The sequence below is a fragment of the Condylura cristata genome, unplaced genomic scaffold, assembly GCF_000260355.1.
Source record: "Condylura cristata isolate star-nosed mole 26May11 unplaced genomic scaffold, ConCri1.0 scaffold00011, whole genome shotgun sequence".
NCBI lineage: Eukaryota > Metazoa > Chordata > Mammalia > Eulipotyphla > Talpidae > Condylura > Condylura cristata.
This window is the reverse complement of record NW_004567112.1, coordinates 45,993,561-46,017,394: the sequence shown is the minus strand read 5'-3', so window position 1 is coordinate 46,017,394 and position 23,834 is coordinate 45,993,561. Positions and strand designations below refer to the sequence as shown.

The 23,834-nt window shown below is 36.7% G+C and overlaps 1 protein-coding gene across 12 annotated transcripts in view; it reads right to left on the bottom strand.

Annotated features, from left to right (window-relative positions):
• The window catches only part of ANK3 (ankyrin 3, node of Ranvier (ankyrin G)), a 307,389-nt gene that overhangs the window by 218,502 nt on the left and 65,053 nt on the right, over nt 1–23,834 (bottom strand). The window contains exon 1 of one of the 12 annotated variants that reach the window (XM_012723589.1): nt 20,627–20,657. The exons of the other annotated variants lie outside the window; for them this stretch is intronic. Within the exon in view, the coding sequence (XP_012579043.1) occupies nt 20,627–20,629 (3 nt within the window). The 5' untranslated portion in view covers nt 20,630–20,657. Of the gene's footprint in view, nt 1–20,626; nt 20,658–23,834 lie in introns of those variants that run through there. 12 annotated transcript variants of the gene reach the window in all.

The window sequence follows — 23,834 nt, the reverse complement described above, 5'->3', positions numbered from 1 at the left end:
GGAGGGCCTCAAGTTATTTTTTTAAAATAAGTTTGCTGTATTGAGGATAACATTTTGTCTGGTAAGTTCAGTTGGAAATAAAGCAACAATACAAGGATGGCTCATTGTACCATAAAATATCATCTTCTTTGTGTCTGCTCAATGGCTTGTCAGTGAATTTGCCCAGAAGTGTTCAGATGTGTTTCTGGGGACAAATGATATCGGTCTGCCTAGATATTTCAAACACCAGAGATAACAACTGTGAGTTAAGCACCCCAAACTTTGAATGTGAGTCCATAAAAAAAGCAGCTAGAGAAGTTTAAAAGATGTGTTCTTTCAAGGAAATTCTTCACATTTAACAGGTTTGACAATATGTTACCATTTTCTGCTCAGTGGTTCTTAATGACAAAATGCCAAAAGCAAAACCAAAAACAAGTCTTATGTAGTGTTTCCCTACTACTCAGTATTTGGATTCTTTTGAGACTAAAAAATTTTTTGAAGAAATTCTTTCCTTCAATGATTACATATAGGTGCACACGCATACCAAAATTGCAAACCCACGTCAAATGTACATTTTGCACGCACGATTTGCACACTGAATCGTGTGGCTCAGGATTGACAAACCTGCTCATGAATCATGTCTAAGAACCAGCCCTAATAATAAGAGTGCTCTGGTGAATGTCTTTATTCTATTAATTCCACTAGTGGTTCTGCCATCAATTCTTTGAGGTTATTTATTACCGAAGAACTTTAGGGAAAAACTTTAGCGCCTCTTCCTGGTGGCTCAAAGGGTTAAAGCGCAGCACTGTAAATCTGGCCAAGGACCCTTTAGCGTGAGTTGATCCCCGATCCCCAGGGAGGGAAGTGACCCATATGGCTCAGCAGACCTCTCCTGTTTCACCCGCTGCTCCCCTCAGCAATGTACTTCATCCATCTGCCTATTCTGCTCCCCACTCTGTCTCTGGTGTATCCTCTCACCGCCCCTGCACCTCTGCTTGTACCCCAGTTCTGTATGCATAAATAAAAAATTTAAAAATCTTTAAAAAATAAAAAGGCAAAACTCTCGGACAAAAAAATTCACTTTCTTCACTTTGCTCTATTACATACAGATATGCTCAACACACTGATACACAGCAAACAGCCATTTTACACTTAAAGCACATGTTTAGGGGAAGGAAATAGGAGGAAAAGAAAGAACAAGCAAGATGGAACAAAGATTGCCATAAAGAAAACTGACAACTTAAGAAGAAAATTGTAGCACAGCAAAAAGATCCAAGAAGTTTCCCCTTTTTTAATTCTCCACCACCAGTGGCTTGCATTGTGGAATACTGCAGTTTGGGCCATATCTGTCTGTGAGAGGCAAACAAAACAGATGCGGCACAAATGAAGAACCACTTGTCTCTATACTTTTCCAAAATATGACACTAAAGCAGCAGGGTAAACAATGGACTCTTCACTATTTTTTTTCCCTTTCAAATTCTACCCACAGCACATATGTATATATAGTTGCTTCCTTAATATTAATATGGTAATATTTTGCTTTAGGATCTCAATGTGTTGGATCTCTTCATTGTCATTTCATCAAACAACTAGGGATTACTCTTAATTAGTAGCAACAGCCTGTTTTTATTTTTTAATCTTGAATACTATTAAAACAATGACTCTTGGCCCTCCATGGTGGCGCAGCTGGTTAAAGCACAGCACTGAGAATCTAAAGCCGTTTCCGCATGAGTTCGATTCCCGCCTGCCCTAGAGGTGACCACATGGTGTGGCAGACCTCTCCTGACCCACCCGCTGCTCCCCTCAGCAGTGTACTTTGTCTATCTGCCTGTTCTGTTCCCCACTCTGTCTCTGGTGAAGCCTCTCACCACCCCTGAGCCTCTGGCCTGTACCCCAGTTCTGTATGCACAAATAAATAAATCTTAAAAAAAAAAAACAAAAAGCAATGACAACACCAGTTGTAGACAAATTACTATGGAAGGAAATTAGGTCCCCTGAGAAGGTGAGCTTACCACATGAAAGTCATGCAGAAGAGGTCACTGCCTAAGGAGATAATAGGCACAAAATACATATAATCAAGTTGGCCAATGTTTATCTCCCCTGGGGTGACCAAAATCTGAAAGAATTTGGAAATGATGGTGTCTTTGATTACCATTCAATGGCTTATCAAATTAGCTTTTATTTTTCACAAGAAAGAAAAATGAGCAGTGTTTCTTTTCAAAGAAATAGCTTTAAGGACAGAGTTAAACATGATTATGAAGTAATCTACTAGTTCAATTTCTACTTGTTCATTAGTCCCTCCCTTATCTGAGGGATGTGTTCCAGATACTCAATGGCAATCATATTTACCTATGATATATTTTAATTTATAGATTGGGCACAGTAAGAAATTAGCAATAATAATGAAATAAAACAATTACAACACTATAATGTAATGAAAATTATGTGCATGTGGGCTTTCTCTGTTTATCTTACTGTGTGTTATAATACTTTTAGACCATGTGGGCCATGGGTAACTGAAACCACAAGAAGAGAAACCATGGATCACGACAGACTATTGCAAAGCAAGGCCTCACTTTGCATCATGGATAAACTCTTGGAATCAGCAACTTTAAGCAAGATAACTTTATAATGAAATTAATTTGACCATGGGCTACCAGTCAAAAGATAGTTTAAGTTCCAACAGTATATTTCCAGTGACAAAAATATCACTAAACTTCTAACTAAAGACTCAAACCTCTCTCAATATTAAACAATAACTTGTTTTCATGCATCCATCCACTTTCCAACCCACATATCCCAGCCTCTGGTGGCGAAAGCCTATCCCAATGGCTGAGGGGCCAACACTGGACAGCACACTCACACGCACACACACTCACTGGGACAACTTAGATGCAGCCATGAAGCTACCATGCAAATCTTTGGGATATGGAAGAAAACTAAAGTATGCAGAGAATACCTAGGCAATTGTAGGAGGAATATGAAAGCTCCACACAGAAAGTGGCTCTGGTCAGAAAACTTTCTCCCTTCATCAACATTATAATGCAGTAACACTCGACAATATGTTATTCAAATGACCTGCTGTACTCTACTGATGTCATTTAGCAGAGAGCAGTGATTAGAAAGAATAAACATTCCCTGAGTGTCAACCTCAGCAATAACTTCATAACTCTGACTATAAATAGACACCATTTCAAGTGCTTATTCTAATTTAATTAGGCACAATATAAAATACATAAATGTATATATCCTTGTACAATTGTGGTGGGGATATTAATCCAGACCTTCTTACTCCAGAGTCTAGGCTGTTAACCACTACTCTGTGAAAGGTCGTACTAAGCATTTTATCCATTGCTCACGCTTAGTCACTCTTAGTTCATTCATTCATTTATTCATCTTTCATTCATCATTCCATGTATCCAGTTAACTGTGTAGGTACTTGCAGATAACATACTCTTCAGATCTAATTACTTCATTAAGTTTGTATCAAGGCTCAAGATTAGGCTAACAGTAGACTGGAGACTCAGTGAGAATCTAATAGTTCTTCTCCATTGCTTCCAAACCTTGGGGACAACTGCGGGGATCCATTCATATCTGATATACAATTCTTTTAGTTATCTAGGGAACATGCAAAGAGTAAGATCTTTCTTATGAGTTTCAGGTTCCTTTCCTCTACTGCTCCCCTCCCTTCTGTCTGCCTACAGATTCATTTGTTTCTTAAACCTACAAAAAATCATCTTTCCATTCAATTTTCTACATATTACTTTTTTTTCCAAATGACAGTTATCTCTATATTTTACAGTAAAGGGTTGGTTAACTGAAATATTCCGAGCTACTTCACTCATGTACAATGTTACATTTGGCAAAATTTTAAGATATTTGTGCCTCAATTTTCTTCAGTTATCAAATGGGGCTAAAATGATCTGTTAGAATGAAATTAGATAACTTCATGTAAGGTGACTAACAGTGTGAGTAAATAGCAAGTTCTCAATGAAAAATTACTATTTTTTAAAAATATAATCATCAAACATTTTGAAGGGTTAGTTTACATTCACTATTTCCTTAAAACTAAAATTCATAGCTATGTCCATGACAATATGACTACTTTATCATCAATAATGTCTTTCAGCACAAATTCACCAATGAGCTCCCAAATATTAATTCCCATTACTTAATTTTACTTCTGTCCTCTATAACACTCAACCAGTTGATGGTACTGATCACCTTCTTTTTCTTGAAAATCTTCCTGTTAGTTTTTTTGTCCACTCCTCTTTGTTCCTCACGGGCTCAGTCTATCACTGAAAAGCTGCCCTTTTCCATTACAGAAATCACATTTCCTTCCTGCCTGTACTCAATCCCAAAGTGACCTCATCATGACCTTGGCTTCTATCTTCCCTCCAAGCCCAATGCTCTGTATTTACATTGTGCCCATCTGTGCACTAAAGCATTTCCAGTTCAATGTCCCACATTTACTTACCTCAACAACTGCAACGATATTTAACTAGACCATATAACACATCTGTCACTGCAACTAGATGCTAATGGTAGCAATGTAACATTAATAAATTCTCTGTATTTCCTTATTTCCATTTAAAGAGTCCAAGGTTATTCTAATCACTTAGGATACAACTTTGGTGTAAATATATATATATATATATATTTCTTTTCTTTTCTTTTCTTATTCTTTCCCTCAAACTCTTTTCCAGAAAGTTGCATCCTACCAAGTTTTCTGTCTCTGGGGCTTTTATCATTTCTACTTTTCTTTAAAAACATTTATTATAAAGTATACCACAAAAAAAGAACACCTAAAATGCATGAAATTAAAAAAGAAATCATAAGACAAACATTCATAACAGAAAGACCATAAAATCATAAAAGAAACACAAACTACCTGAAGAATGAAAGTTACAAGCAGCTTTGTAGACTTCCAAGTATTTTATGATATTATTATGTAGATTTATGCACATGTTATTATACATTATTTCTTAAAATTTCAATCAAGAAAGGAGTCTACATTAAAGATGTGGACCATCCATCCCAACTGTCTTGCCAAAGGCATCCCCTGTTCTAATTAATCATTCTCATGCCTTTAAAAAAATAGTTTTAATACCTGTATTTACCTCAAGCTAAATATTTATGTTGTGGACTGTCTCAGCACACTGTAATTGGAAGCAAGCACTATATATCCTTCTGTGACAAGCTTCTTTTGTTGAATGTTACATTTCTTATAATCATCATGTTGACATGTTTAACTCTATTCAATTTATCACTGCACCTCAGAAGATTCCATTATGTGATTATGCAGAGTTGACGGGTATTTATGTGTTTCCAGTTTGGATAGACTATGTATGGTGCTGATGTGAACATTTGGGCAGTATTCCTGGACACACAGACAAGATTTTTCAAGGTATATACCCATTATCATAAATAATGGGTCCATGACATATGCTTATTCAACTTTACTAGTTTAATAGTAATTTTTTTGGTCAAAGTGACTTACCAATTTCTAATTTCTGTGGTTTGTAATCATCGATTATGGGTTCATATTCCTTAGCTAATAATCTTTGAGGATTTGCTTGGGTCTAAACCATTTATTCCAAAAAACGGAATTTAAGATCATTTCTGCCAACTGGCTTGAGGTACTATCAATCCAAGATTATTTTTAAAGAACTGCTTGCCTTGAGGTTTTTAAAAAGACTACATAGATAAATTTAGATATCAAACTGGTAAGGATAGGAGGGATTTCTTGTGATTACAAATCCTAGGGAAGAATTTTTTTTTCCTCCTTCCATCTGGTAACAAATTGAGCCAGGCAAGTTTTTGCTGTACTTTTCTTTGTGAGGGGTTTACTTCCTGCCTACCTTTATATTGGGAACATACTTTTGGGAACATAACTGGAAATCTCTTAATAGATTATTCACTTTGGTCACGATCCAGGTTTTCTCTCCTGGGGCCTATGTCTATTCAATCAACTAAAACTGATTCTTCTTTCACATAATTTTTCACATTCATAGATTTCTTACTTTTGTGCCAGTCACAGGTGCACTTCAAAAGGCTTATTTCTCATTACTATCCTAATTTCTTAGCATTAGTAATAACTGAAAATATGTTTATCATTTCATTTCCATATAGTCTGCTACTTGTCCAGTTTGGACCAAATGCTCAGTGATGTGCAAAATCCTCTAAAAGCTGCAGGAGATTGAAGTTGGCACATGGACCCTAGCTGAATATGAGTAGGCCAGACACTGAATATTCGGGAGCTTGCATGGAGCCACCAAGGGCTCTGAGAACATCATGACAAGGATGAGAGCTGCAGCTTAGTGCCTACTGCAGCTCTACAGGTCAGGGATTTCACTAAGCACTTATGTATATTCTCATCATGTGGTATTACTGTTATTTCTTAAAAAGTCAAACAAAATGGGAATCTGCGTTAAGGGTATGGAAAACTAAGTGTAAGAAAAGTTAGAAGATTTGCAAGTTACATGACTTACAAGTTCACATAGTGCAGCAAGCATTGAACTTACTACTGCTTGACAACAAGCTCAGGCTCTTGCTTAACATCAAAGGTTCTATGGAGCCCTGGTGCTCTAGAATACTGCAATCAAGAGTAAGGCTAAGACTCCCAGATACCTAATTCAGTTTTACCCCTGATTTATATGTTTGATGACATACTTCATTTGTAAAACTGTTTCTGCTTTTAAACCTTATTATTCAATTTCATAATTTCAGAGATCCTTCACAACCTGACCCCAACACTTCTAGCTTGAACTAAACCATGAACAATGATCTTGAAAGCAATCTTGACCGCTTATTATTCCTCAAGGACATTATTTCTGGATGGGTCCTGTAATTTCCTGGCACTGTGCCTTCACTCATGACACTTTGCCAGTAATGCTCAACCCCACTTCCCCACTAAGAGATTGACCTAGTAAGTCTTAGATTCAGTTTAAAAGTTACTTCATCTGTGCTATTTTTCCAGATCAACACGAGAAACTTGGTTTGTTCTGCTTAATTGTTGGGTCGTCTATAAAGATGGACTGTCATCTGTGTTAGGGTAGTTGCGTGTCCTGTTCAAAAACTACACCAACTCAACAGTCAACAAAATAAGTCTGCTCTGTATCTTGTTCAGTGCCTTACTCTCTTTCCAATTTACCAAAGACAGACAAGAGATGAGTGGCAAACGTTTCCTTCAAAAACAAAGAAACAGCTCAGTGGATCTGAATTTATTTTGGTTTCCCAATGCATGTTGGGCACATGCCTTATTTTTGCTTGCTAGGATTACTTGTGGAACAGCTTGTGTTAGGAATACCCATTTGAAAGAATATACAGGTAAAGTCTGCATTCGATTGTGCCTCTGAACCCTAAGGCATGTAATGATCCTGATATCAAAGAATATATTATCCTATCAAACACTCATTGGACACTTAATAATAAGTGAGCCATTTTCAATAGTTTGTACCAACTTCATTCTCACAGATCTTTGAAGACTGCATGCACCTTAGAGATCAGAAGTTGGAAGCCAGGGGCATTTTTCTAGAAACAGACAGAGCTAGGATGAACATTCCCATCTACTCAAATTTTAGACTTCTACCCTTAATTCCTATCCTCTAATGTCTTCCTTGCTTATATGTTCTAAAGGGATAGAAAAGAGGAAAAGGAACATATTCATCAAGTAAAGGGAAAAAGCAACAACATGTAGTTAGCATCCTGGGAGTGGATAGTACTTCCGACAAGTGCTTTCCATACAGGGCTGCAGTATGGTCATTGTTCTCTTAATTAACCTCCCTTTCCCTCACTTCTGTCTAACAAAGAATGAGGTCCAAATACAGAAGGCCTCTTTCTATAATTTCCATGCCCACATGATTCTAGCAGTAGTCAATTGTTTTTTGCCCTAATGGTTTGTGCTGGTTGCTCTGATTGTTGTACTTATGCAATTTACCTAGATATTTAAATTGTGCAATAAAATGTTGAACAGGGAAAGATTATTTGGATGAAAACTTAATTAAAAGCTTTGGAATGACTTATTAGAAATAACTACTTAAAAGATTAACTGCTGAATCAGATATGGGTGAGGGAGATGGATGACTATAATGGACTAAATTAAAAATCAGAAAAATTTAGAGATTTGATAGTCAGAATTCTTCACAGCTTTCTTTAATTTCTAGCTTCCTTTAGAGATACTTTAATTTCTAGCTTCCTTTAAAGATACTAAAAGGGTATTCCCTGGTGGCACAATGGGTTAAAGTGCAGCACACTAAGAAGCAAAAGCCACTTTAGCATGAGTTCAATCCCCATCCCAGAGGTGACCCACATGGTGCCACAGACCTCTCCTGACCTGTCTGCTGCTCTTCTCAGCAGTGTACTTCGTCAGTTGGCGTGTTCTGCTCCCCACTCTGTCTCTGGTGAATCCTCTCACTGCCTCTGTACTTCTGGCCTGCAGCCCAGTTATGTATGCATAAATAAATAAATCTTTGATAAAATGAACCAAATGATCACTGATGAATTTTTGCCATGCAAAAAACCTTTCAATAATCATGCTCTCTTCTTAAGAAGTTAATTGCAAGAAGATTCTAAGATACTAATAGCTTCCTTCAATAAAGTTTTTCAAAACCCTTCATTATTCTGATGATCAGATCCTACAGACCACAATCCCTGCTTTTGAGACACCCATCAGAAAGTGTGACCCACAAACAGCACCAATTTTCTCACCTTCTCACATTGGACCTGCTAACTGAAATGTAAGCAGCAGTACCAACATGTAAATGCAGAAATATCCAGAAAGCAAATAAATCTGTTTTCTTACCTTTTTAATTCCACTGTGCTATCTTTGAAATGGAGAATATATGTCTAGGTATTCAAATAATAAATAACATACCGTTTCTATTAAATTACAACAAATATTCAAGGTAGATATTACATTAATCATTCCATAGACAATGAAGGTATCAAAATTTCCCAGTTAATCAGAAATGCCTACTTAGCCTCTACCTTGAAGGAGCAGGACAATTTTCAGTTATTTTATAATCTAGCTGTGTAAAGCAGGCCATAGCAGAGGAAAGTGCAGAAATGATAAAGTTCATAGAAGCTTACTGAGAAAAGCCATTCTGTACCGACATAGGTGGAACCAGCTGAGAAGGAAGTAGGACTTCAGGAGAGTTCTTAGTCAGCAGTGAGAAGAAAGGAAAAGTGGCCAGGAGTAATAGAAATGAAAAATTTTGAGGAATAGTGAACAGCTGACCCCTACTGAAAGGAAAGTCCTTTGGGAGGACTAATACAAAAGAAGTTCACAGAAGCTTTGCAAAGGTAGATAAACCTGATACAATTTCACCATGAACATACCAGGAAACAGTTAACTGGATTTAGGAGCAGAAAAAAATTCATGAAATCTACATTCTAGTTCAAATAGCTGACAGCAAATTAGAGTGTGGGAGAAAGTGGAGACAAAAAGATCTATAGATCAATGACTGTTAATTCACCCAGCCTCAAGATCTCCAGAGGAAGATTAAAAATAACAACAAAAAACACTCAAACCAGACAGTCAGGTTCCACCCCCACAGATTCAAATGGTCTCAGATGGCACTTTTTTTAATGATGGTTTAGTCTTTTTTTTTTTTATTTAAGATTTATTTCTTTATGCATACAGAACTGGAGTACAGGCCAGAGGTGCAGGGATGGTGATAGAATTCACCAGAGTCAGAGTGGAGAGCAGAACAGACAGATTAATGAAGTACACTGCTGAGGGGAGCAGCAGGCAGGACAGGAGAGGTCTGCTGGGCCATGTGGGTCACCTCTGGGGCTGGGGTCAAACTCACACTGAAGCAGCCACAGCTTGACTTAACTTTGTAGCGCAGTGCTCCAACTAGCTGTGCCACTAGTGAGGGCCCAGATGGCATGTTTTGACAAATGCAGCTCAATCAGTTCTAACCTGGGCCCAGAGGTAAGTGCCATTGAACTGGGCTATTGTGAAAGCCTGGCTGTGATAGGGAGATTCAGGGAGGAGCAGTGGAATAGAAGAGTGATGGAATGGGCATTGTGGAGCTCTGCGGACAGGCTTCATTTCACTAAAACAATGTAGACATCTTAGCACCATATTTTTAAATGCTGACCTTCATTTTTGCCTCTTCCCCATTTCCTTTACTGTCCTATGCTCCCATGTTAAAAGCAAAGCTTTAGAATCAGGTACTAAAGACAGACTTTTCTAGTAGCGCAGGGAAGTCATTGTTGGTAGATGAAGATTTGTAAATAATTTTAAATCTGGAAAAGGACTTGTACAATATGGGCTTGCTTATCCAAATCTCAAGGCCCTCGATAGCATTGCTCCTTAATTAGTGATTTCAATACCAATTAGAGCTTTGAAGTATAAATGGAGCTGCTTTGCAGAACTTCTCAAAACCCAAGACTAGTGTGTTTATTTAGAATAGAATACTTTCCAACAACAAAAGGCCAATGGCTTGAGGGTCACAGTCTTCTGAGTTTAATGCTGTGAGTTCAGGAATGGGGTCAGTGTCCATGCTCCTTGGAACACAGTGCTGCCCAAGCACGTAAGAGGAGAGCCAGAGACAAAGGGTAGATTTTTCTTACCGACCAGGCCAGAATCACTGCTAAAACCTTGGGAGATAGCTATTTAGATAGTGTCCATTCAAAGTTGCCAGATATTTTAGAGTAAGATGTTTTGTGCTGATATTTTATAGATATTTTGCACAATGATCTAATTTTTCACCAATTTGAAAAGAATGCAACCATTTGTGCAACCTAAAACAACTGTGACATTCATGTTACAATCTGCCTCCTGCCAATAGAAACCTCAGATCCTCTGAAGACTTTCTTCTCTCCTCCCCACCCCATCAAAAGGGTATGAGGCCTTTATGTCAGCAAATAAGTCCTTTTAAGGTATGTGTAGAGACACGAGATACACAGATCTTAAATAAAGATTGTGGTGTGTGTGTGTGTTTCATGGCAAGTGCTTGAAAAAAAATTGAATCCCTTGACTTAGACAAGACCTGAGGTTATTACAGTTTCATTCACTTTTTAATAGCTACTGAGTTACTGAAGCCAAACCAGCATTCTCCCATCCATCAATCACTAAGAGTAGTAGAGGGAGGTAAGGCTTGACCAATAAGGAAAATGCTTCTACACGCTCTCTACACATGTAATCATCATTACCAAAGCCTCTCAAAGTAAAGGAGTTGTCTCCACAGATTTCTTTGAATTACTACAAGCCTGCCTTTGTTTGTTAGGATTTTGCTTGGAAGTCACCCCAGTTCATCCCTGAGAATGAGGTCACTGTCCCCTAACACATGTTGTGCATGGTTAGCATCTTTACCCTGGGATCCATGCCAGAAGGTCCCCTGCTGTTGCGCACTGCAAACCTGCCAGGGTGTCTGTGTTCAGCGGACCTGCTAACACTAAAGAGCAAAATCTCCCAAACTTTATCTCTGTGTAGAGGGGAGTGGGAATCAATCAAACAAATAAACACAGTGCTGGCAGGATTCTATTTTCTTAAAGGCAATGTTTTGAAGAGATTTACCTTGCCTCGCTGATAAAACCCACTCTCATTATGTCTCTAAAATGATCTGGTTTTCATCAAAAGAAGATCCAGAATCTGGCTCCATACAATGTCTTTTCTCATCCAGAAATCAAAGCCCTACAAATTCTCTGGGAGGCTGATTAGAAATAAAAATAAATACAGAAAAGATGTTTCCCAAGGGGGAGGAAAGACTTATGCTGATTATTGCGGGTGGTTATTTCCAATATTCCTCACTGTACATTTGGTTCTGTTCAGTGGTACAATGAATTTGAGTTTGTCTGATGCCTGTGAAATCATAAAGTAAGATTTTAAAGAGTTAGTTTCACATACCTCTCCAGGAATATTAAAACCATTTGTGTCAGAGGAGAGCTTTTATAATATGAGGTCAATATTAATATTTTGACCTGATTGGTACTAGCCTGAAGCAAAATTTCAGGTGAATCTGATTTAAACCTTTTATGTAAAGAACATTCCTCACTTTTAGAAGTCACACAGAGTATGTCCTAACACTAGCATGTGTTAGGCAGAACGCTATAACGAATGCTGGAAACTGGTAAGTTAGAATGACCTGACTTGGTGACAGATGAGCTCTCTCCTCCTCTAAAAGTTCCAGGATACCACGCAAGGAGCAGGTACACTCACAGCTAATGACAAATGGTTCATTTTTCAAATAAGCAATGGTCAAGTCTTAGAACAAATTCTCTTGCAGGCAGGATTTCTAACCTATCGACATAGCAAATGGTATATTTACCCCAGAATTTTGAATTTTAAAATGAAAACAAATTAACTATTCAATATAGTCAAGGAAATTTTAAATACAGGGCAAGTCTGCCTTTAGTTTCATAAGAGTAAAGCATACAAACTAAATGGGTAATAATTTGTTTTGAGAAAGAACAAAATCTATCTGCAACTTTCTCTGTGTTTGACTATTCAGAACATAGAACAACCCAGAGGATTTCTTTTTCTCTCCTAATCCACAAAAATAGAATATTAAGAGAAAGGATTAGTCTTTTGGGAAATGTCAATCATCTTTTAGGGAATGATTTCCCTCAAAGGGTTAAAACCAGGCTCTAATGGGAGGTTACACAAAATATCTGGCAGTTACTGTTGGCTTGTAATGTTAAAGTTCTGTGGATGACAGACTCTCTACAACAACTGACGCATTTGCCATTTGTTAGGCAGAAGGCAAGCATGGAACAAAAATGTATAGAGTCATTCGGCCTGAAACCTTTCTCATTATCAGTCAGCCCTCTGCCCTTTTTTGCTATGCTTCATATAGCTCATCTGTCTTAATTTTATTTCCCACATGAACACGCCTTTTAAGAAATTCTCTTTCGGTCCCCATGAGCAGCACTGCCAATAAAATGCTTAATGCATAATCCCTACACCACTCTTCATCAGGTAAATCAGCTGTCTCAACCAATCAGGCTCCCCCAGCCCCAGAAGCCTCAGTTGATATGTACCTCCTAGTACCTCCATTACAATTATGGTCATTAATATAGGTGCCCTTGCCTTACCTGAACAATACTAAATTATTTCAAGGACATAGCTTTGAATTAGGAAACTGTTAAGATTCAGTGCAGTAACAATTAAGTCTTAGTTTTAGTACACAGCTTTGCTATGTATTTACAAACAAAAAGTATATTTCTATTTTTACACAAATCTTATCTTTTGAGAGAGGTAGAGAATGAGGTATCATCTTGTATAAATAGGAAACAGAAGTAAAGAGACAATTTGCTTAATGAGTTAGGAAGTTGTTAAAAATAGAATTCATATTTGTAGATTTCATGTTCTTCCCCTCAGTTTGCTGGTACAAAAATGAGAATGAGGAAGTTCCCAATTTTATAGTTTGAACTAGTAAAAGAACCTGGTAAAGATTTTCTTGCCTAACTCCTTAGCTGAAAGAGATCTCCAAGATCCCATTGGATCTTTACCAAACGACCACTAGTGACAGCTCTCCTAAGATCTGGTGGGGGGCAATAATGTATCTAAGCATAGGGACCCAATTCTGATAGATGAAGAGAGCTATCATAGAAATAGCACGGTCTCTGGAGACCAAATGAAGCAGTTAACTGCCCAATGGAATAGTAATTTGGAGTCAAAATTTAGGTGTCTGTGGGCAACCTTGTTTAGAAAACAAGTGTGATGCTGCTGTATAGATTGGCTAGTCAACAACAGAAAACTTCAGTCTCTTAGAAATGTACCTTGTAATATGAAGCTATCACTATTCATCATGAAGAAAAATGCATAGCAGTTAGAGCAGCTCCTTCTGGCCTTGTACATGGTGGATTATATAAAATACGTCAACTGTTTGGGATTTTTCCATTTATTTGTTATGTTATGAATCAGAACAAGGATGTCAAGTCTTCATGCCTAAGGATCCTTATTATGTAGGAGGTATTGGCATGAGTCCTAAAATATTTAATCCAGGGAACTATTCACATTTTAAATATAGCTACTGAAAACAGTGATAAGCTAAAATTGGTCTAGGTATCAGGAGAAGAGAAAGAGTATTTACTTGAGGAGGTGAACATTTTTCCAATTTATTTTTAAGGTCTAGAAATAAATAGCTTGATTTTTTAGTGTGGCTAGGCTTAATATTACAAACATAACTATTTTCTTCCAATGCACAATATACTTTACATGGTGGGAAATAGCCTGGAAAACACATTGGACTTAGCTTCCTGGTCAGATAATTAGAGGCCTGGGGTTGAACGCCCAGAGGAATTGAAGGGTGAGGCCCACGGCAACAGAGGGAGAGGAGGCGTTAGCTAGTGAGAGAAGGGTTCTTGAATTTATCATCCTAAAATGTTGTGTGCCAGCTGGTGCAGCTGGAGCTTTGCTGGTAAATGAAACTATTTGCCTTTTTGGGGGGCTTGCAGGAGGGTGGTTTCACACTCGTTTTTTTAAAAATACTTAAAAATGTTATTGCTCTTTCCAGTTTTAATTTTTATTTCTACTTAAGTCTATGATCAATAAAGAGATCTTAAGAGCCCTCAGTAAAAATATAGCTAAGTAAGTCCTTATTTAAATGAATAAACAAATGTTCTAAAATAAGGTTAGGTTACCCGTGAAAGCAGAAACACAGATAGGTATACAGATTGAATGACTGATTTGAATATCTTAAATGTTATTTTTCCCAGGCAAGAATTTTAATTATAAGACTTCACATTTTTACACTGAATCATAAAAAGGAAGAGTGAGAAAAAGAGCAAGTATCACCCAGATGTGAAAGAGATCATTTTAAAAATTCATTGAATACAAAGGTTAAAAAGGATGCTACTTTTGATTATATGAAATGAAAGATGAAAAGGCAGATTTAAATCCAAAGTTAAAGTAACCATTGGAGTCTGCAGCAATAAATTGTTATAATATGGTAGGTAAGGTTGAAATGTCCAGCTATACAGTGTGACAGCTGACATGCTCCAAGGACGCTGACAGCAAAGATTGAAGGAGCTGCCTGTCATGTATGAAGATAAAGGTCTAACTCTAAACACAATCATTTTTTAGGGAGCTAGAGATAGATATACACTAACTGTCACTTACTAAGCAAGTCACAGCCGTTTAATGCTTCCAGAGTTCAGACGCTAGATTCAGAATGTCAGAGTTCAAAATCTGGCTCTGCAGCTTACAAACTGTGTGACCTTTACAAGCTATTTAAACACTATAGATCTCTCTCCTCATCTGTAAAATGAGAACAATAATGAAATTTAACTCATGGGTGGAGCTATTGACAGAATTAAGGAAGGTAATATATACACATCATTAGAAATTGTTCTGACATTGGTGATTGGCCCTCAATGTATTCATTATGATGAAAAAAGAACTTAAATATTTCAAATTAATTTTTAAGCTTGCTGTAACCATAACAGTCAAACAAACACGACAGATTACTCAGTGACTGAACTCATGAGTTTGACCTTATTTTCCCAATGCTTTTAGCTACTAAGCTAGACACACAAACAAGGCCAGAGAACATTCATAGTGTACTCTGTCCAGAGTAGTGGTTTTCAAGCTTGTTTGTCTCATGATCCATTGACACTCTTAAAATACGACAAACAGGCCAGAAAGCTTTTAATTATTCATTATATAATTGTTGGCATTTAGTGCATTAAAAAGTAAAAGTGGGGGCTGTCTCTGGTGGTGCAGCAGGTCAAACACCCCATTATGGAGCTCTCTGAAACTACTGTAGCACGAGTTTAATCCTTGGCCAGGGAGCTGACACACACGGCATGGCAGACCTCTCCTGGACCACCCACTGCTCTCCTCAGCAGTGTATTTCAGTAGGTCTGCCTGTTCTGCTCCCTACTCTGTCTCTGGTGAATCCTCTCACCCACCACACCTCTGGCCTGTACCCTAGTTCTGTAAGCATAAATAAATAAATCTTTAAAAAAAGTAAAAGTAAGATATAAGCATTTATTTTTCTTAAAAAAATGGCAGTAACACATATTGCATGGTAACAGGAAATATAAATCTCACAAAAAACCACTATTTTCCAAATTAAATCAAAAAAAGATGATGACTCATACTGCTTAATAATTGTATATATCTCTAAAAGATATATATCTTAAAGTTATAGATATTCATACCTACTTCTGCATTCAATCGTTGGCCATATGCTTTTTTGGTTGATATATGTGAAGGAAACAAAGACTTAAATATATAATGTATTTAAAAGTGAGGGATATCACAAGTAGTCTGCAAAGCATCAGGAATACCCAGAATTTCTTGGGGCATACATTGAGAGTGACTGGGTCATAGCAAAATTTTCAAGTATTCACCTAATGGTACCAAGGCCTATAACATCCTAACAAGAGTCAGGCAAGAGCTGTGACTGAATAGGAAGGCAGAGTAAATGTAGTGCTGCTATTTTTGCAAAGCATCTACCAAGATTACTCTAAGTGTACCCTGAGGGTGCCTATTGGGCCTCTTCCTATATGGAATCTTTCCACGCCCACAAACTCCAAATAGTTTAACTCTAATACACTTTTTCAGTGGATAATACTGTCCTCAAGAGGTCAACTTTAAAATACTTAGAAATGCTACAAGACAAACTAACAACACATCCATTACTCAGCTGATATGGTGGTATCACTGTGTCAGAAAGAAAGCAAGAACATTCTCTATAGACAATTTGCCACTGTTGTTTAAACACAACTATAGGTACATATTCTATGTTCTGGGAAATTTTAGACTAGAAATAACAGTGACATTTTGGTCATTAATATTTAAGATCTTTTAAAATAGTGTCTATAATAAGACTAAATGATGGCTAAAAGACCAGACATTATAAATCTAATTGATTAAATAGCTTGACACTATCTCAACTATGTAAGTTATGTCAAGCTTACTTTCAATTAATTTGAAATGCTCTTCTGATACAATGCTTAAATTATGAAAGGCTACACTATTCAACGGTGAGGATTTGTTTAAAAATTTGGACATTTAGTGTTTAATATATGCTAAACTCCAGAGATCAAAAGAAACGGTGTGTGCTTTTAAAAAGCTACAGTATTCAAATTATGCTTTATCTTATTATTTTTAGAATATAATAGAATTATCAGTGAATTACAAAAATATGTATGTCAAATAATATATCAGAATGATGCTGTTAGAACACAATATAACCAATAATTCGAGAATAAATAAAACTGAGCTCACCCAAATTTTATAAAGCTATTTAAAATATTGATTTTTTTCTACTTTCTAATCTGGTAACATCACTCATTTGTCACTGACTACAGGAAACTGTCATTAGCTTTCCAACATTATTATATGGAAATGAGTATCTATCATGTAAGTCTATCTACCTGATAGATAAGAGCTGAAAAAAAGACTCCTAAGCAAAAGAATTATATAAATTTTATGTGTAATAAATGATTAATTAGTAGCTATAGATATATTCTTAAAACACTTTAAAATTTCCATCACATAATCTAAGAATATATTTATTGATAGTCTAACTATAATCCATTGCTTAGTTTTATTATTAGCTTTGCAATATATTCCGAGGATCACAGGAAAAAGAAAACATAACAAGTTGGCACATACAGTTTAATTCTGTGGCTGAAGTGCCTTAACATTATAAAAAGAATCTTCAAAAAGATATGACATTTAGATTGTTTAAGAATACTGTTTATGCTTGTTTGTATTCAGTATTTATGACTGAGATAAGATCCTATCTTTGTATTGCTGCATAGAAGAAAACAAATTTAGTTAAGCAAATAGCATACTTTCATAACTAAAAGTTTCCATTTCAAACAACAGGTTTTCTGATTCCTTTCTCAATTTGATGTATCAATTATCCTACTTTCTACTTCCCCCAACAGTCAAATATGTACTTATTAATGATCAATTATTTAAAAACTTATGTATATATACACAAACACTCATATCTGAAGTAGAATATAGAAAATAAATTTCTGTGTGATTTTATCACAAGAACTTTTATGTGATATAAAGTATTCACATAGAATTTAAATATAATTTACAATATTTGCTACTAAAAGATCTTATCATTAACTTCTTCTGAGATGCATATTAAAATTACATTAAACTTACACTTTGTTCAGTGTTCAGAGTATAGCTTTCTTTTTGTTAATCGGCATCATTTAAAAGTTACTTTTTCATCAATAATTTGTAGCAATACTAGTTCTTCCCTAACAACTTAATTATTAACAATCTATGTAAGAACTTCTAAAACTGGCAAAGGCATACACACATCTACCTTGCTTGACTCTTTGCAATGCAAGTGTTTCATAAGATTAAGTTGTAAAATCACTGAAAGTTCCCCCCCAATACAGATTGAGCAATCCAGTGGAAAATCTTTAACAATCCTATAGAAACTATAAGTAAAACAAAGCAGAAGAGATATTAGTGATCACTTGTGAAAATGTAATTCTCTACTATACCCTCTTTGCAATCATTTTATCCATAGTTCATCTCATGCAGATAAACTGTTCTGTCTTCCATTCAAGTCAGAAATGAAGCTCAAAAGATGAATAGTCCTTATTCATTATCCATTAAACCCAGTAAGCAATAGTATATGCCATTCCATTGTGCCGTGACTTCTGTGTGATTGCTATACTGGGTCAGTACCCTTCCAGAGTCACTGCTCAGGGCCGGATAATTTTAAAATCCAGCCTATCATTTTATTACACATTTTTAAACAGCCTGCCCACCAAAACAGAAAATGCAGCACATATGGGCTGAGATCAGATGCTTTCACCATTTAATTGATATATTCTGACATGAGTCAGAAACAAGATGGTCTGGTTTTATTGAGTTTTTCCTCTTGGATCTCAGGTCTTCTTTTTTTTATTTTTTTTTTAAAGTCAACTAATTCATAAAAGGTTAAAGCTGTTCAGGTACATTCTTGAAAAACTGGAAAATGTGTAATAGGTACAAAAACCTCCCTATGAGTACTTTTCACTAGCCTCACTAGATACTGGCAAATATCATTATACTTGTACATAAAATTTTCATAGAATACAAGTCTGAAATTCAAACTTCAACAGAGTTCATTTTTTTTTTTGATGGGTGAGTCAATTAGTTTTAGAGTGACATAACATGATTTAAAGGATTTATCTGCCAATCTGCTTATATTACCAATAAATTATAATTGATATTAATTCCTGGAACTCATGAACAATATTCATAGTTTTATTATGAATCTCAAAGTTTAAGTCTGAAAAGGGTTTATTGTAAGGCACAATACTGTTTGCAATGTCTCATTCAGATTAAAATCTCTATCTCCCAAAGGTCACAGAACAATATTCTTTGCAAAAAGATTACCTATCGCTAAAAAAGGCAAGATAAATACTTAATTCACTTAAAATAAAGTTCAAGAATATGAAAATGTTTCAAACTTTTTTTTTTAAACATGATGAACTGACATTTCTTTTCTGAAAACCATTAAGCATGTAATGACTGACATTAGCACCTAGTACTAAAATCCTCCTTTTCATGATGTCGTCCTCGGGTCATTAGGACATTTACACTACGCTTACATACTATTAAGCTTATGCTCAGAATTGAGTTTCTGGTTTTAATAGCTAACACTATCTCCTTACATTTATGATATATATGTGATCTCACACTTAAATGAATTGGTGCCAACTGCAAAGACAGAAAAAAGATCACAGGAAAACTTAAAGTGAATCATAATCTAAGTAATATTTTATAACTCCTTCAGATCAAATATTTAAAAGTTTTATTAACAAAAATCAACTATTTACCCCCTTTTCCTATATATTTCTTAAGAGGAGGATGGCTTATTATGCTAATGCTTTAAAATTATTAAACAAAATGACATATTTATATCTGAGTGCAATTCTATTAAAACAGAAATAGAATTACACTTCCAATCTCCAATTACAGCTTCATTTACATTCACATGAATTTCAAAAGCAAATTTTAACTCTGTTTTCTCCCCCAGCTGAAAAATCTACATCTGCCCTTGTAATGACTATAACAGAAAGAGCCGTCAGATTCTCTTGACACAGGAGTCAACACTTAAACCTTCTCACATTCTTGATCTGCTGGCCCTTCCTACACCCCAAATCACCCCATCTGCCTGCATTTCATGAAGCATCATCCTCAAACAGACCTGTGCGGAGCACATTCCAGATTACATCAGAGGCCAATGAATCAAGAGTTCCGATCGGAGCAAAACAGAAAGTCCAGCTCATTGTCCTCCACATTTCACTCAAGCAATCCAGGGTGCTGATAGGTTCACTTCCTTTCTACTCCACAACAAACACTTTTTGAAGATATAACTATTCAAGCCAAAGCAGCACTTCTCTAAGGAAAACAACGTTTCATTCGGAATCTGTAAAGGCTTACTTGTTCTGGGAAGCTCTCTCCCTCTCCCACTGCCATTCTCTGTGGCCAAGTATGAAACCTGATAACTCAATTAGTTAACACTTTGGAGAGAGCATTGCATCTAAAAATATCCGCCTTGGGAAATGTAAAGGTTTCCCTACCTCCTATTAAGGAGGTGGGAGCTGGTCAGAATTTTCTTAACTCTTTAAGTGGAGGCTGATAAGGAGCAGAGAGTATGGAAGCTGCCTGTATCCTTACAAACAATGTCACATGTCCCAGAATTCCCCATGGGCTTACCATATCTGTGGCCTCCAGTCAGACTCTGTATACTTAATCATGATATGTGGAATACTGAAAGTGCGACCAGCAGCTCAGAATCAGAAACCAGCTTTTGTCATTCTGCTTATCAGCACTTTCTGCTGTGTGCGGTCTATGGCTGACATTCCTTCCAAAGACAATACCACCATTTTCTCCTGTCTCTGTGGAATCCTGTCAGGCCTACCCTGTACCATTGGGCTTTTAAACTTTTATTTCCTTTCACTACATTCGCTTTACTATTGAATATCAATCTATGTGTTGTACAGCACCCCTCCCCCTGCTTCCCCAGAGTATGAAAGTACTGTGTGTTTTTGTAAAGAAGTTATCTGAAAAACCTAGTTTCCTTCTAAGGGCAAATATAATTGACAATCTTTAAAAATACAGCCTATAGGCACCTCCAGAAAAAAATAAGTACTTAATTTTTTTTAAGTTTTAAGTTTATTTTTTTAAATGAATTGATTCAGTTTTTTATATCTGCAGTACAGTGTTGCCATCCTTTTAGTTTTGTACTTGAAACCCATCACCATAATACCTTGACTTAGATTTTATTTGGAGCAGTTCAATAGCTTCCTTAAACCTGTAGACTTGAAGGAAAATGCAGAGTGTAAGGAGAGCTAGCATGTAAGTCTATTCATTCAATACACCTGTACAGAGCCTACGATGTGTTAGACACCCATCTAGGTGCTGGCGATGGTGAGTGGAGGAAGACAATGAACAAAATAGGGAATATCCTTCCCTTGATGAAGAGTATATACACAGGTTGGGGTGGACCAGAAAGACCGTAAGCCATAAACATAATAAATGAGCTATCAACAGGCTAACTACTGTGGAAAAAATAGAGCAAGAGACAGATCATAAGGGTGTGTTTAAGGAATAGATGGGTAAACCTTAATAATAATAAAGATAACATAATAATGTGTTCACAGTTAAGATTTTATATTAATATACTGAAACTTATGGAATTGCCATTTTTGGGGTCTTATCCACACATACATCAGCAAATTCATTTGGTTCAAGTTAATATGACTTTAGGTATTGTTATTTAATATTTACATTCTACATGTAGGCCACTATATTGATTTCTTGCTTTTTTTCCATTTCTCAATGTTATTCAATGAAGCAAACTATACATCTGTGAGAGAGAAACTAAAGTTCTGAGAGGTTAATAACTTGTCACAGTCACCAGCTATTAAGTGGCCAGGATTTAAATCTAATTCTACATGATTCTGAAGGGAAATTACATACTGACAGTAAGTAACAAACACGTGTTTCTTGAAGTCGATGTGTTTAAAAATAAATTTTAATGTCAACACTTAAAATTTGAAAGACTTGCTCTTCATCCCATGGGTGCAAAAAATATTAATGTGAAATATGTATGTACCCCTAGATTCATTGCATCACTATGTACAATAGCCAAGATATAGTAGCAAACTAAGTACCCATCAATAGATAAACTGATAATAAAAATGTGGTGTATATACATAAAGAAATACTATTCAGCAACAAAAGGAAATCTTGCCTTTTGTGACAATATGGTTGGATTTTGAGAGCATTATGATAAAAATACTTGAGAAAGAAAGAGACAAATACAAGATGAGTTCACCCACATGGAAGGTAAAAAAAACAAACCCCCCCCAAATAGGTCAAACCAAACCAAACAAAACCTTTAGTATCTAAGAACAGAGTGCTGGTTACCAGAGGGGAAGTGGTTTAAGTGTTGAGTGAAACATGTAGAGATGGTCAATTTTTTGTCCATATGGTGATAGGTGGAACTAGACTTTTGATGATGATCATGACATTGAATGCCCAGATTTTGAAATATAACACTGTATCAACTGAAATTTACGTATCTCAGAATTTTATTTGAAAAAGTTGAAAGATTTCATATGACAATCTGGATTCCTGGTGAGAGAAAAAGCATGTTTAAGTAACACAAGGCATCTGGAAATTTGGGGTGTTTGTTTCTGTAGCACTCCATCTCCTAGATGAATGAGGGCTGCTCACCTCAGCACCCAGAATTTTCTACCACTTTACCCTAGTGTGTTTCATTCTTGGACATTGTGTGTCTGGCTGCCTGAAGTCTGTGCTTCTGTCCATAGCACTAGTGATCCTTAAGGGAGTATGAACACCAGGAGGCAATAAGAGGGTTGGAGGGGGGGTGATGGGGCGGGTGTTGAGTAAGAAAAGCCTGGGACTCTCTTTACTGCTGTGCATATCTCTCTTTGCTCCCTCCCACATTCATTCATTTCTGCCACCATGTACAGAGTGAGCACCTAGCATGTGATGAAACTACACTTTGGCAGGGGAACCCTGGGAAACAACCACTCTGCTTGCCATGCGCCTGTTTCTGGACTGAGCCAGAGTCACTTCTGGGACATAGCTGGTATGAATCACTAGGCATGAGATAGGTGACAGTCAGTCTGAAAGACCCCATCATCTGATGTTTGTAGAAGGTGGAACTGACCTAAGAAATCCTCACCATCTCTCTGCCAGGAGTTACCCCACTGAGGGTCTTCTTCCTTAAGCTGCATCCCCAAGCCTGCCTTTATCCTCAGAAGGCTGCAGACTGACTTCCAATGACATTGCTGCATTTCTTGTCCTCAGGGTCAATGATACCTAGTGTATCAATGCTGGAGGCCTAGGAGTCCAGGCCTGTGTATGTCCCTTGAGTCCTGCAGACGGCCCTTAGTGTTCACACTGGAAATCAGAGCTCAAGATGTCCAGCTCCAGGCAGAGAATCACTTAGATTTTCTCTAAGGGATACATGTCGGTGTTTAATAACACTTACTGGTAAAGCATTAATCCTCACATCTAATTTAGATCCCTCCTACCAATTTCTTAATCTTCTATCTTCAGTAAGACGACAGAACAGTTGGTTATCGTCTTGCAAATATTCAAAACGGTTGAGTTATCCCCCTCCCCTCCAGTCGTCTCTTCCCTAGGATAAATAATTCCGACTGATTCAACCTTTATACAGAGCTCTTCAGAGAAAAACACTCTCTAATTATACTAAATAAGATGAGTAATAATTCCCATAATTGTGTCTTTCAACCCACCCCCTGGCCAGGACATTTTGTTTCTCAAACTATCTGCTCATCTTACAGCTCCTGCAGCTGCAGAAGGAGCAGGGACAGAAGCTAACATCCCCTAACAACAGCATGGGCTGCCTTGGGAGGCTGGAAGAGCC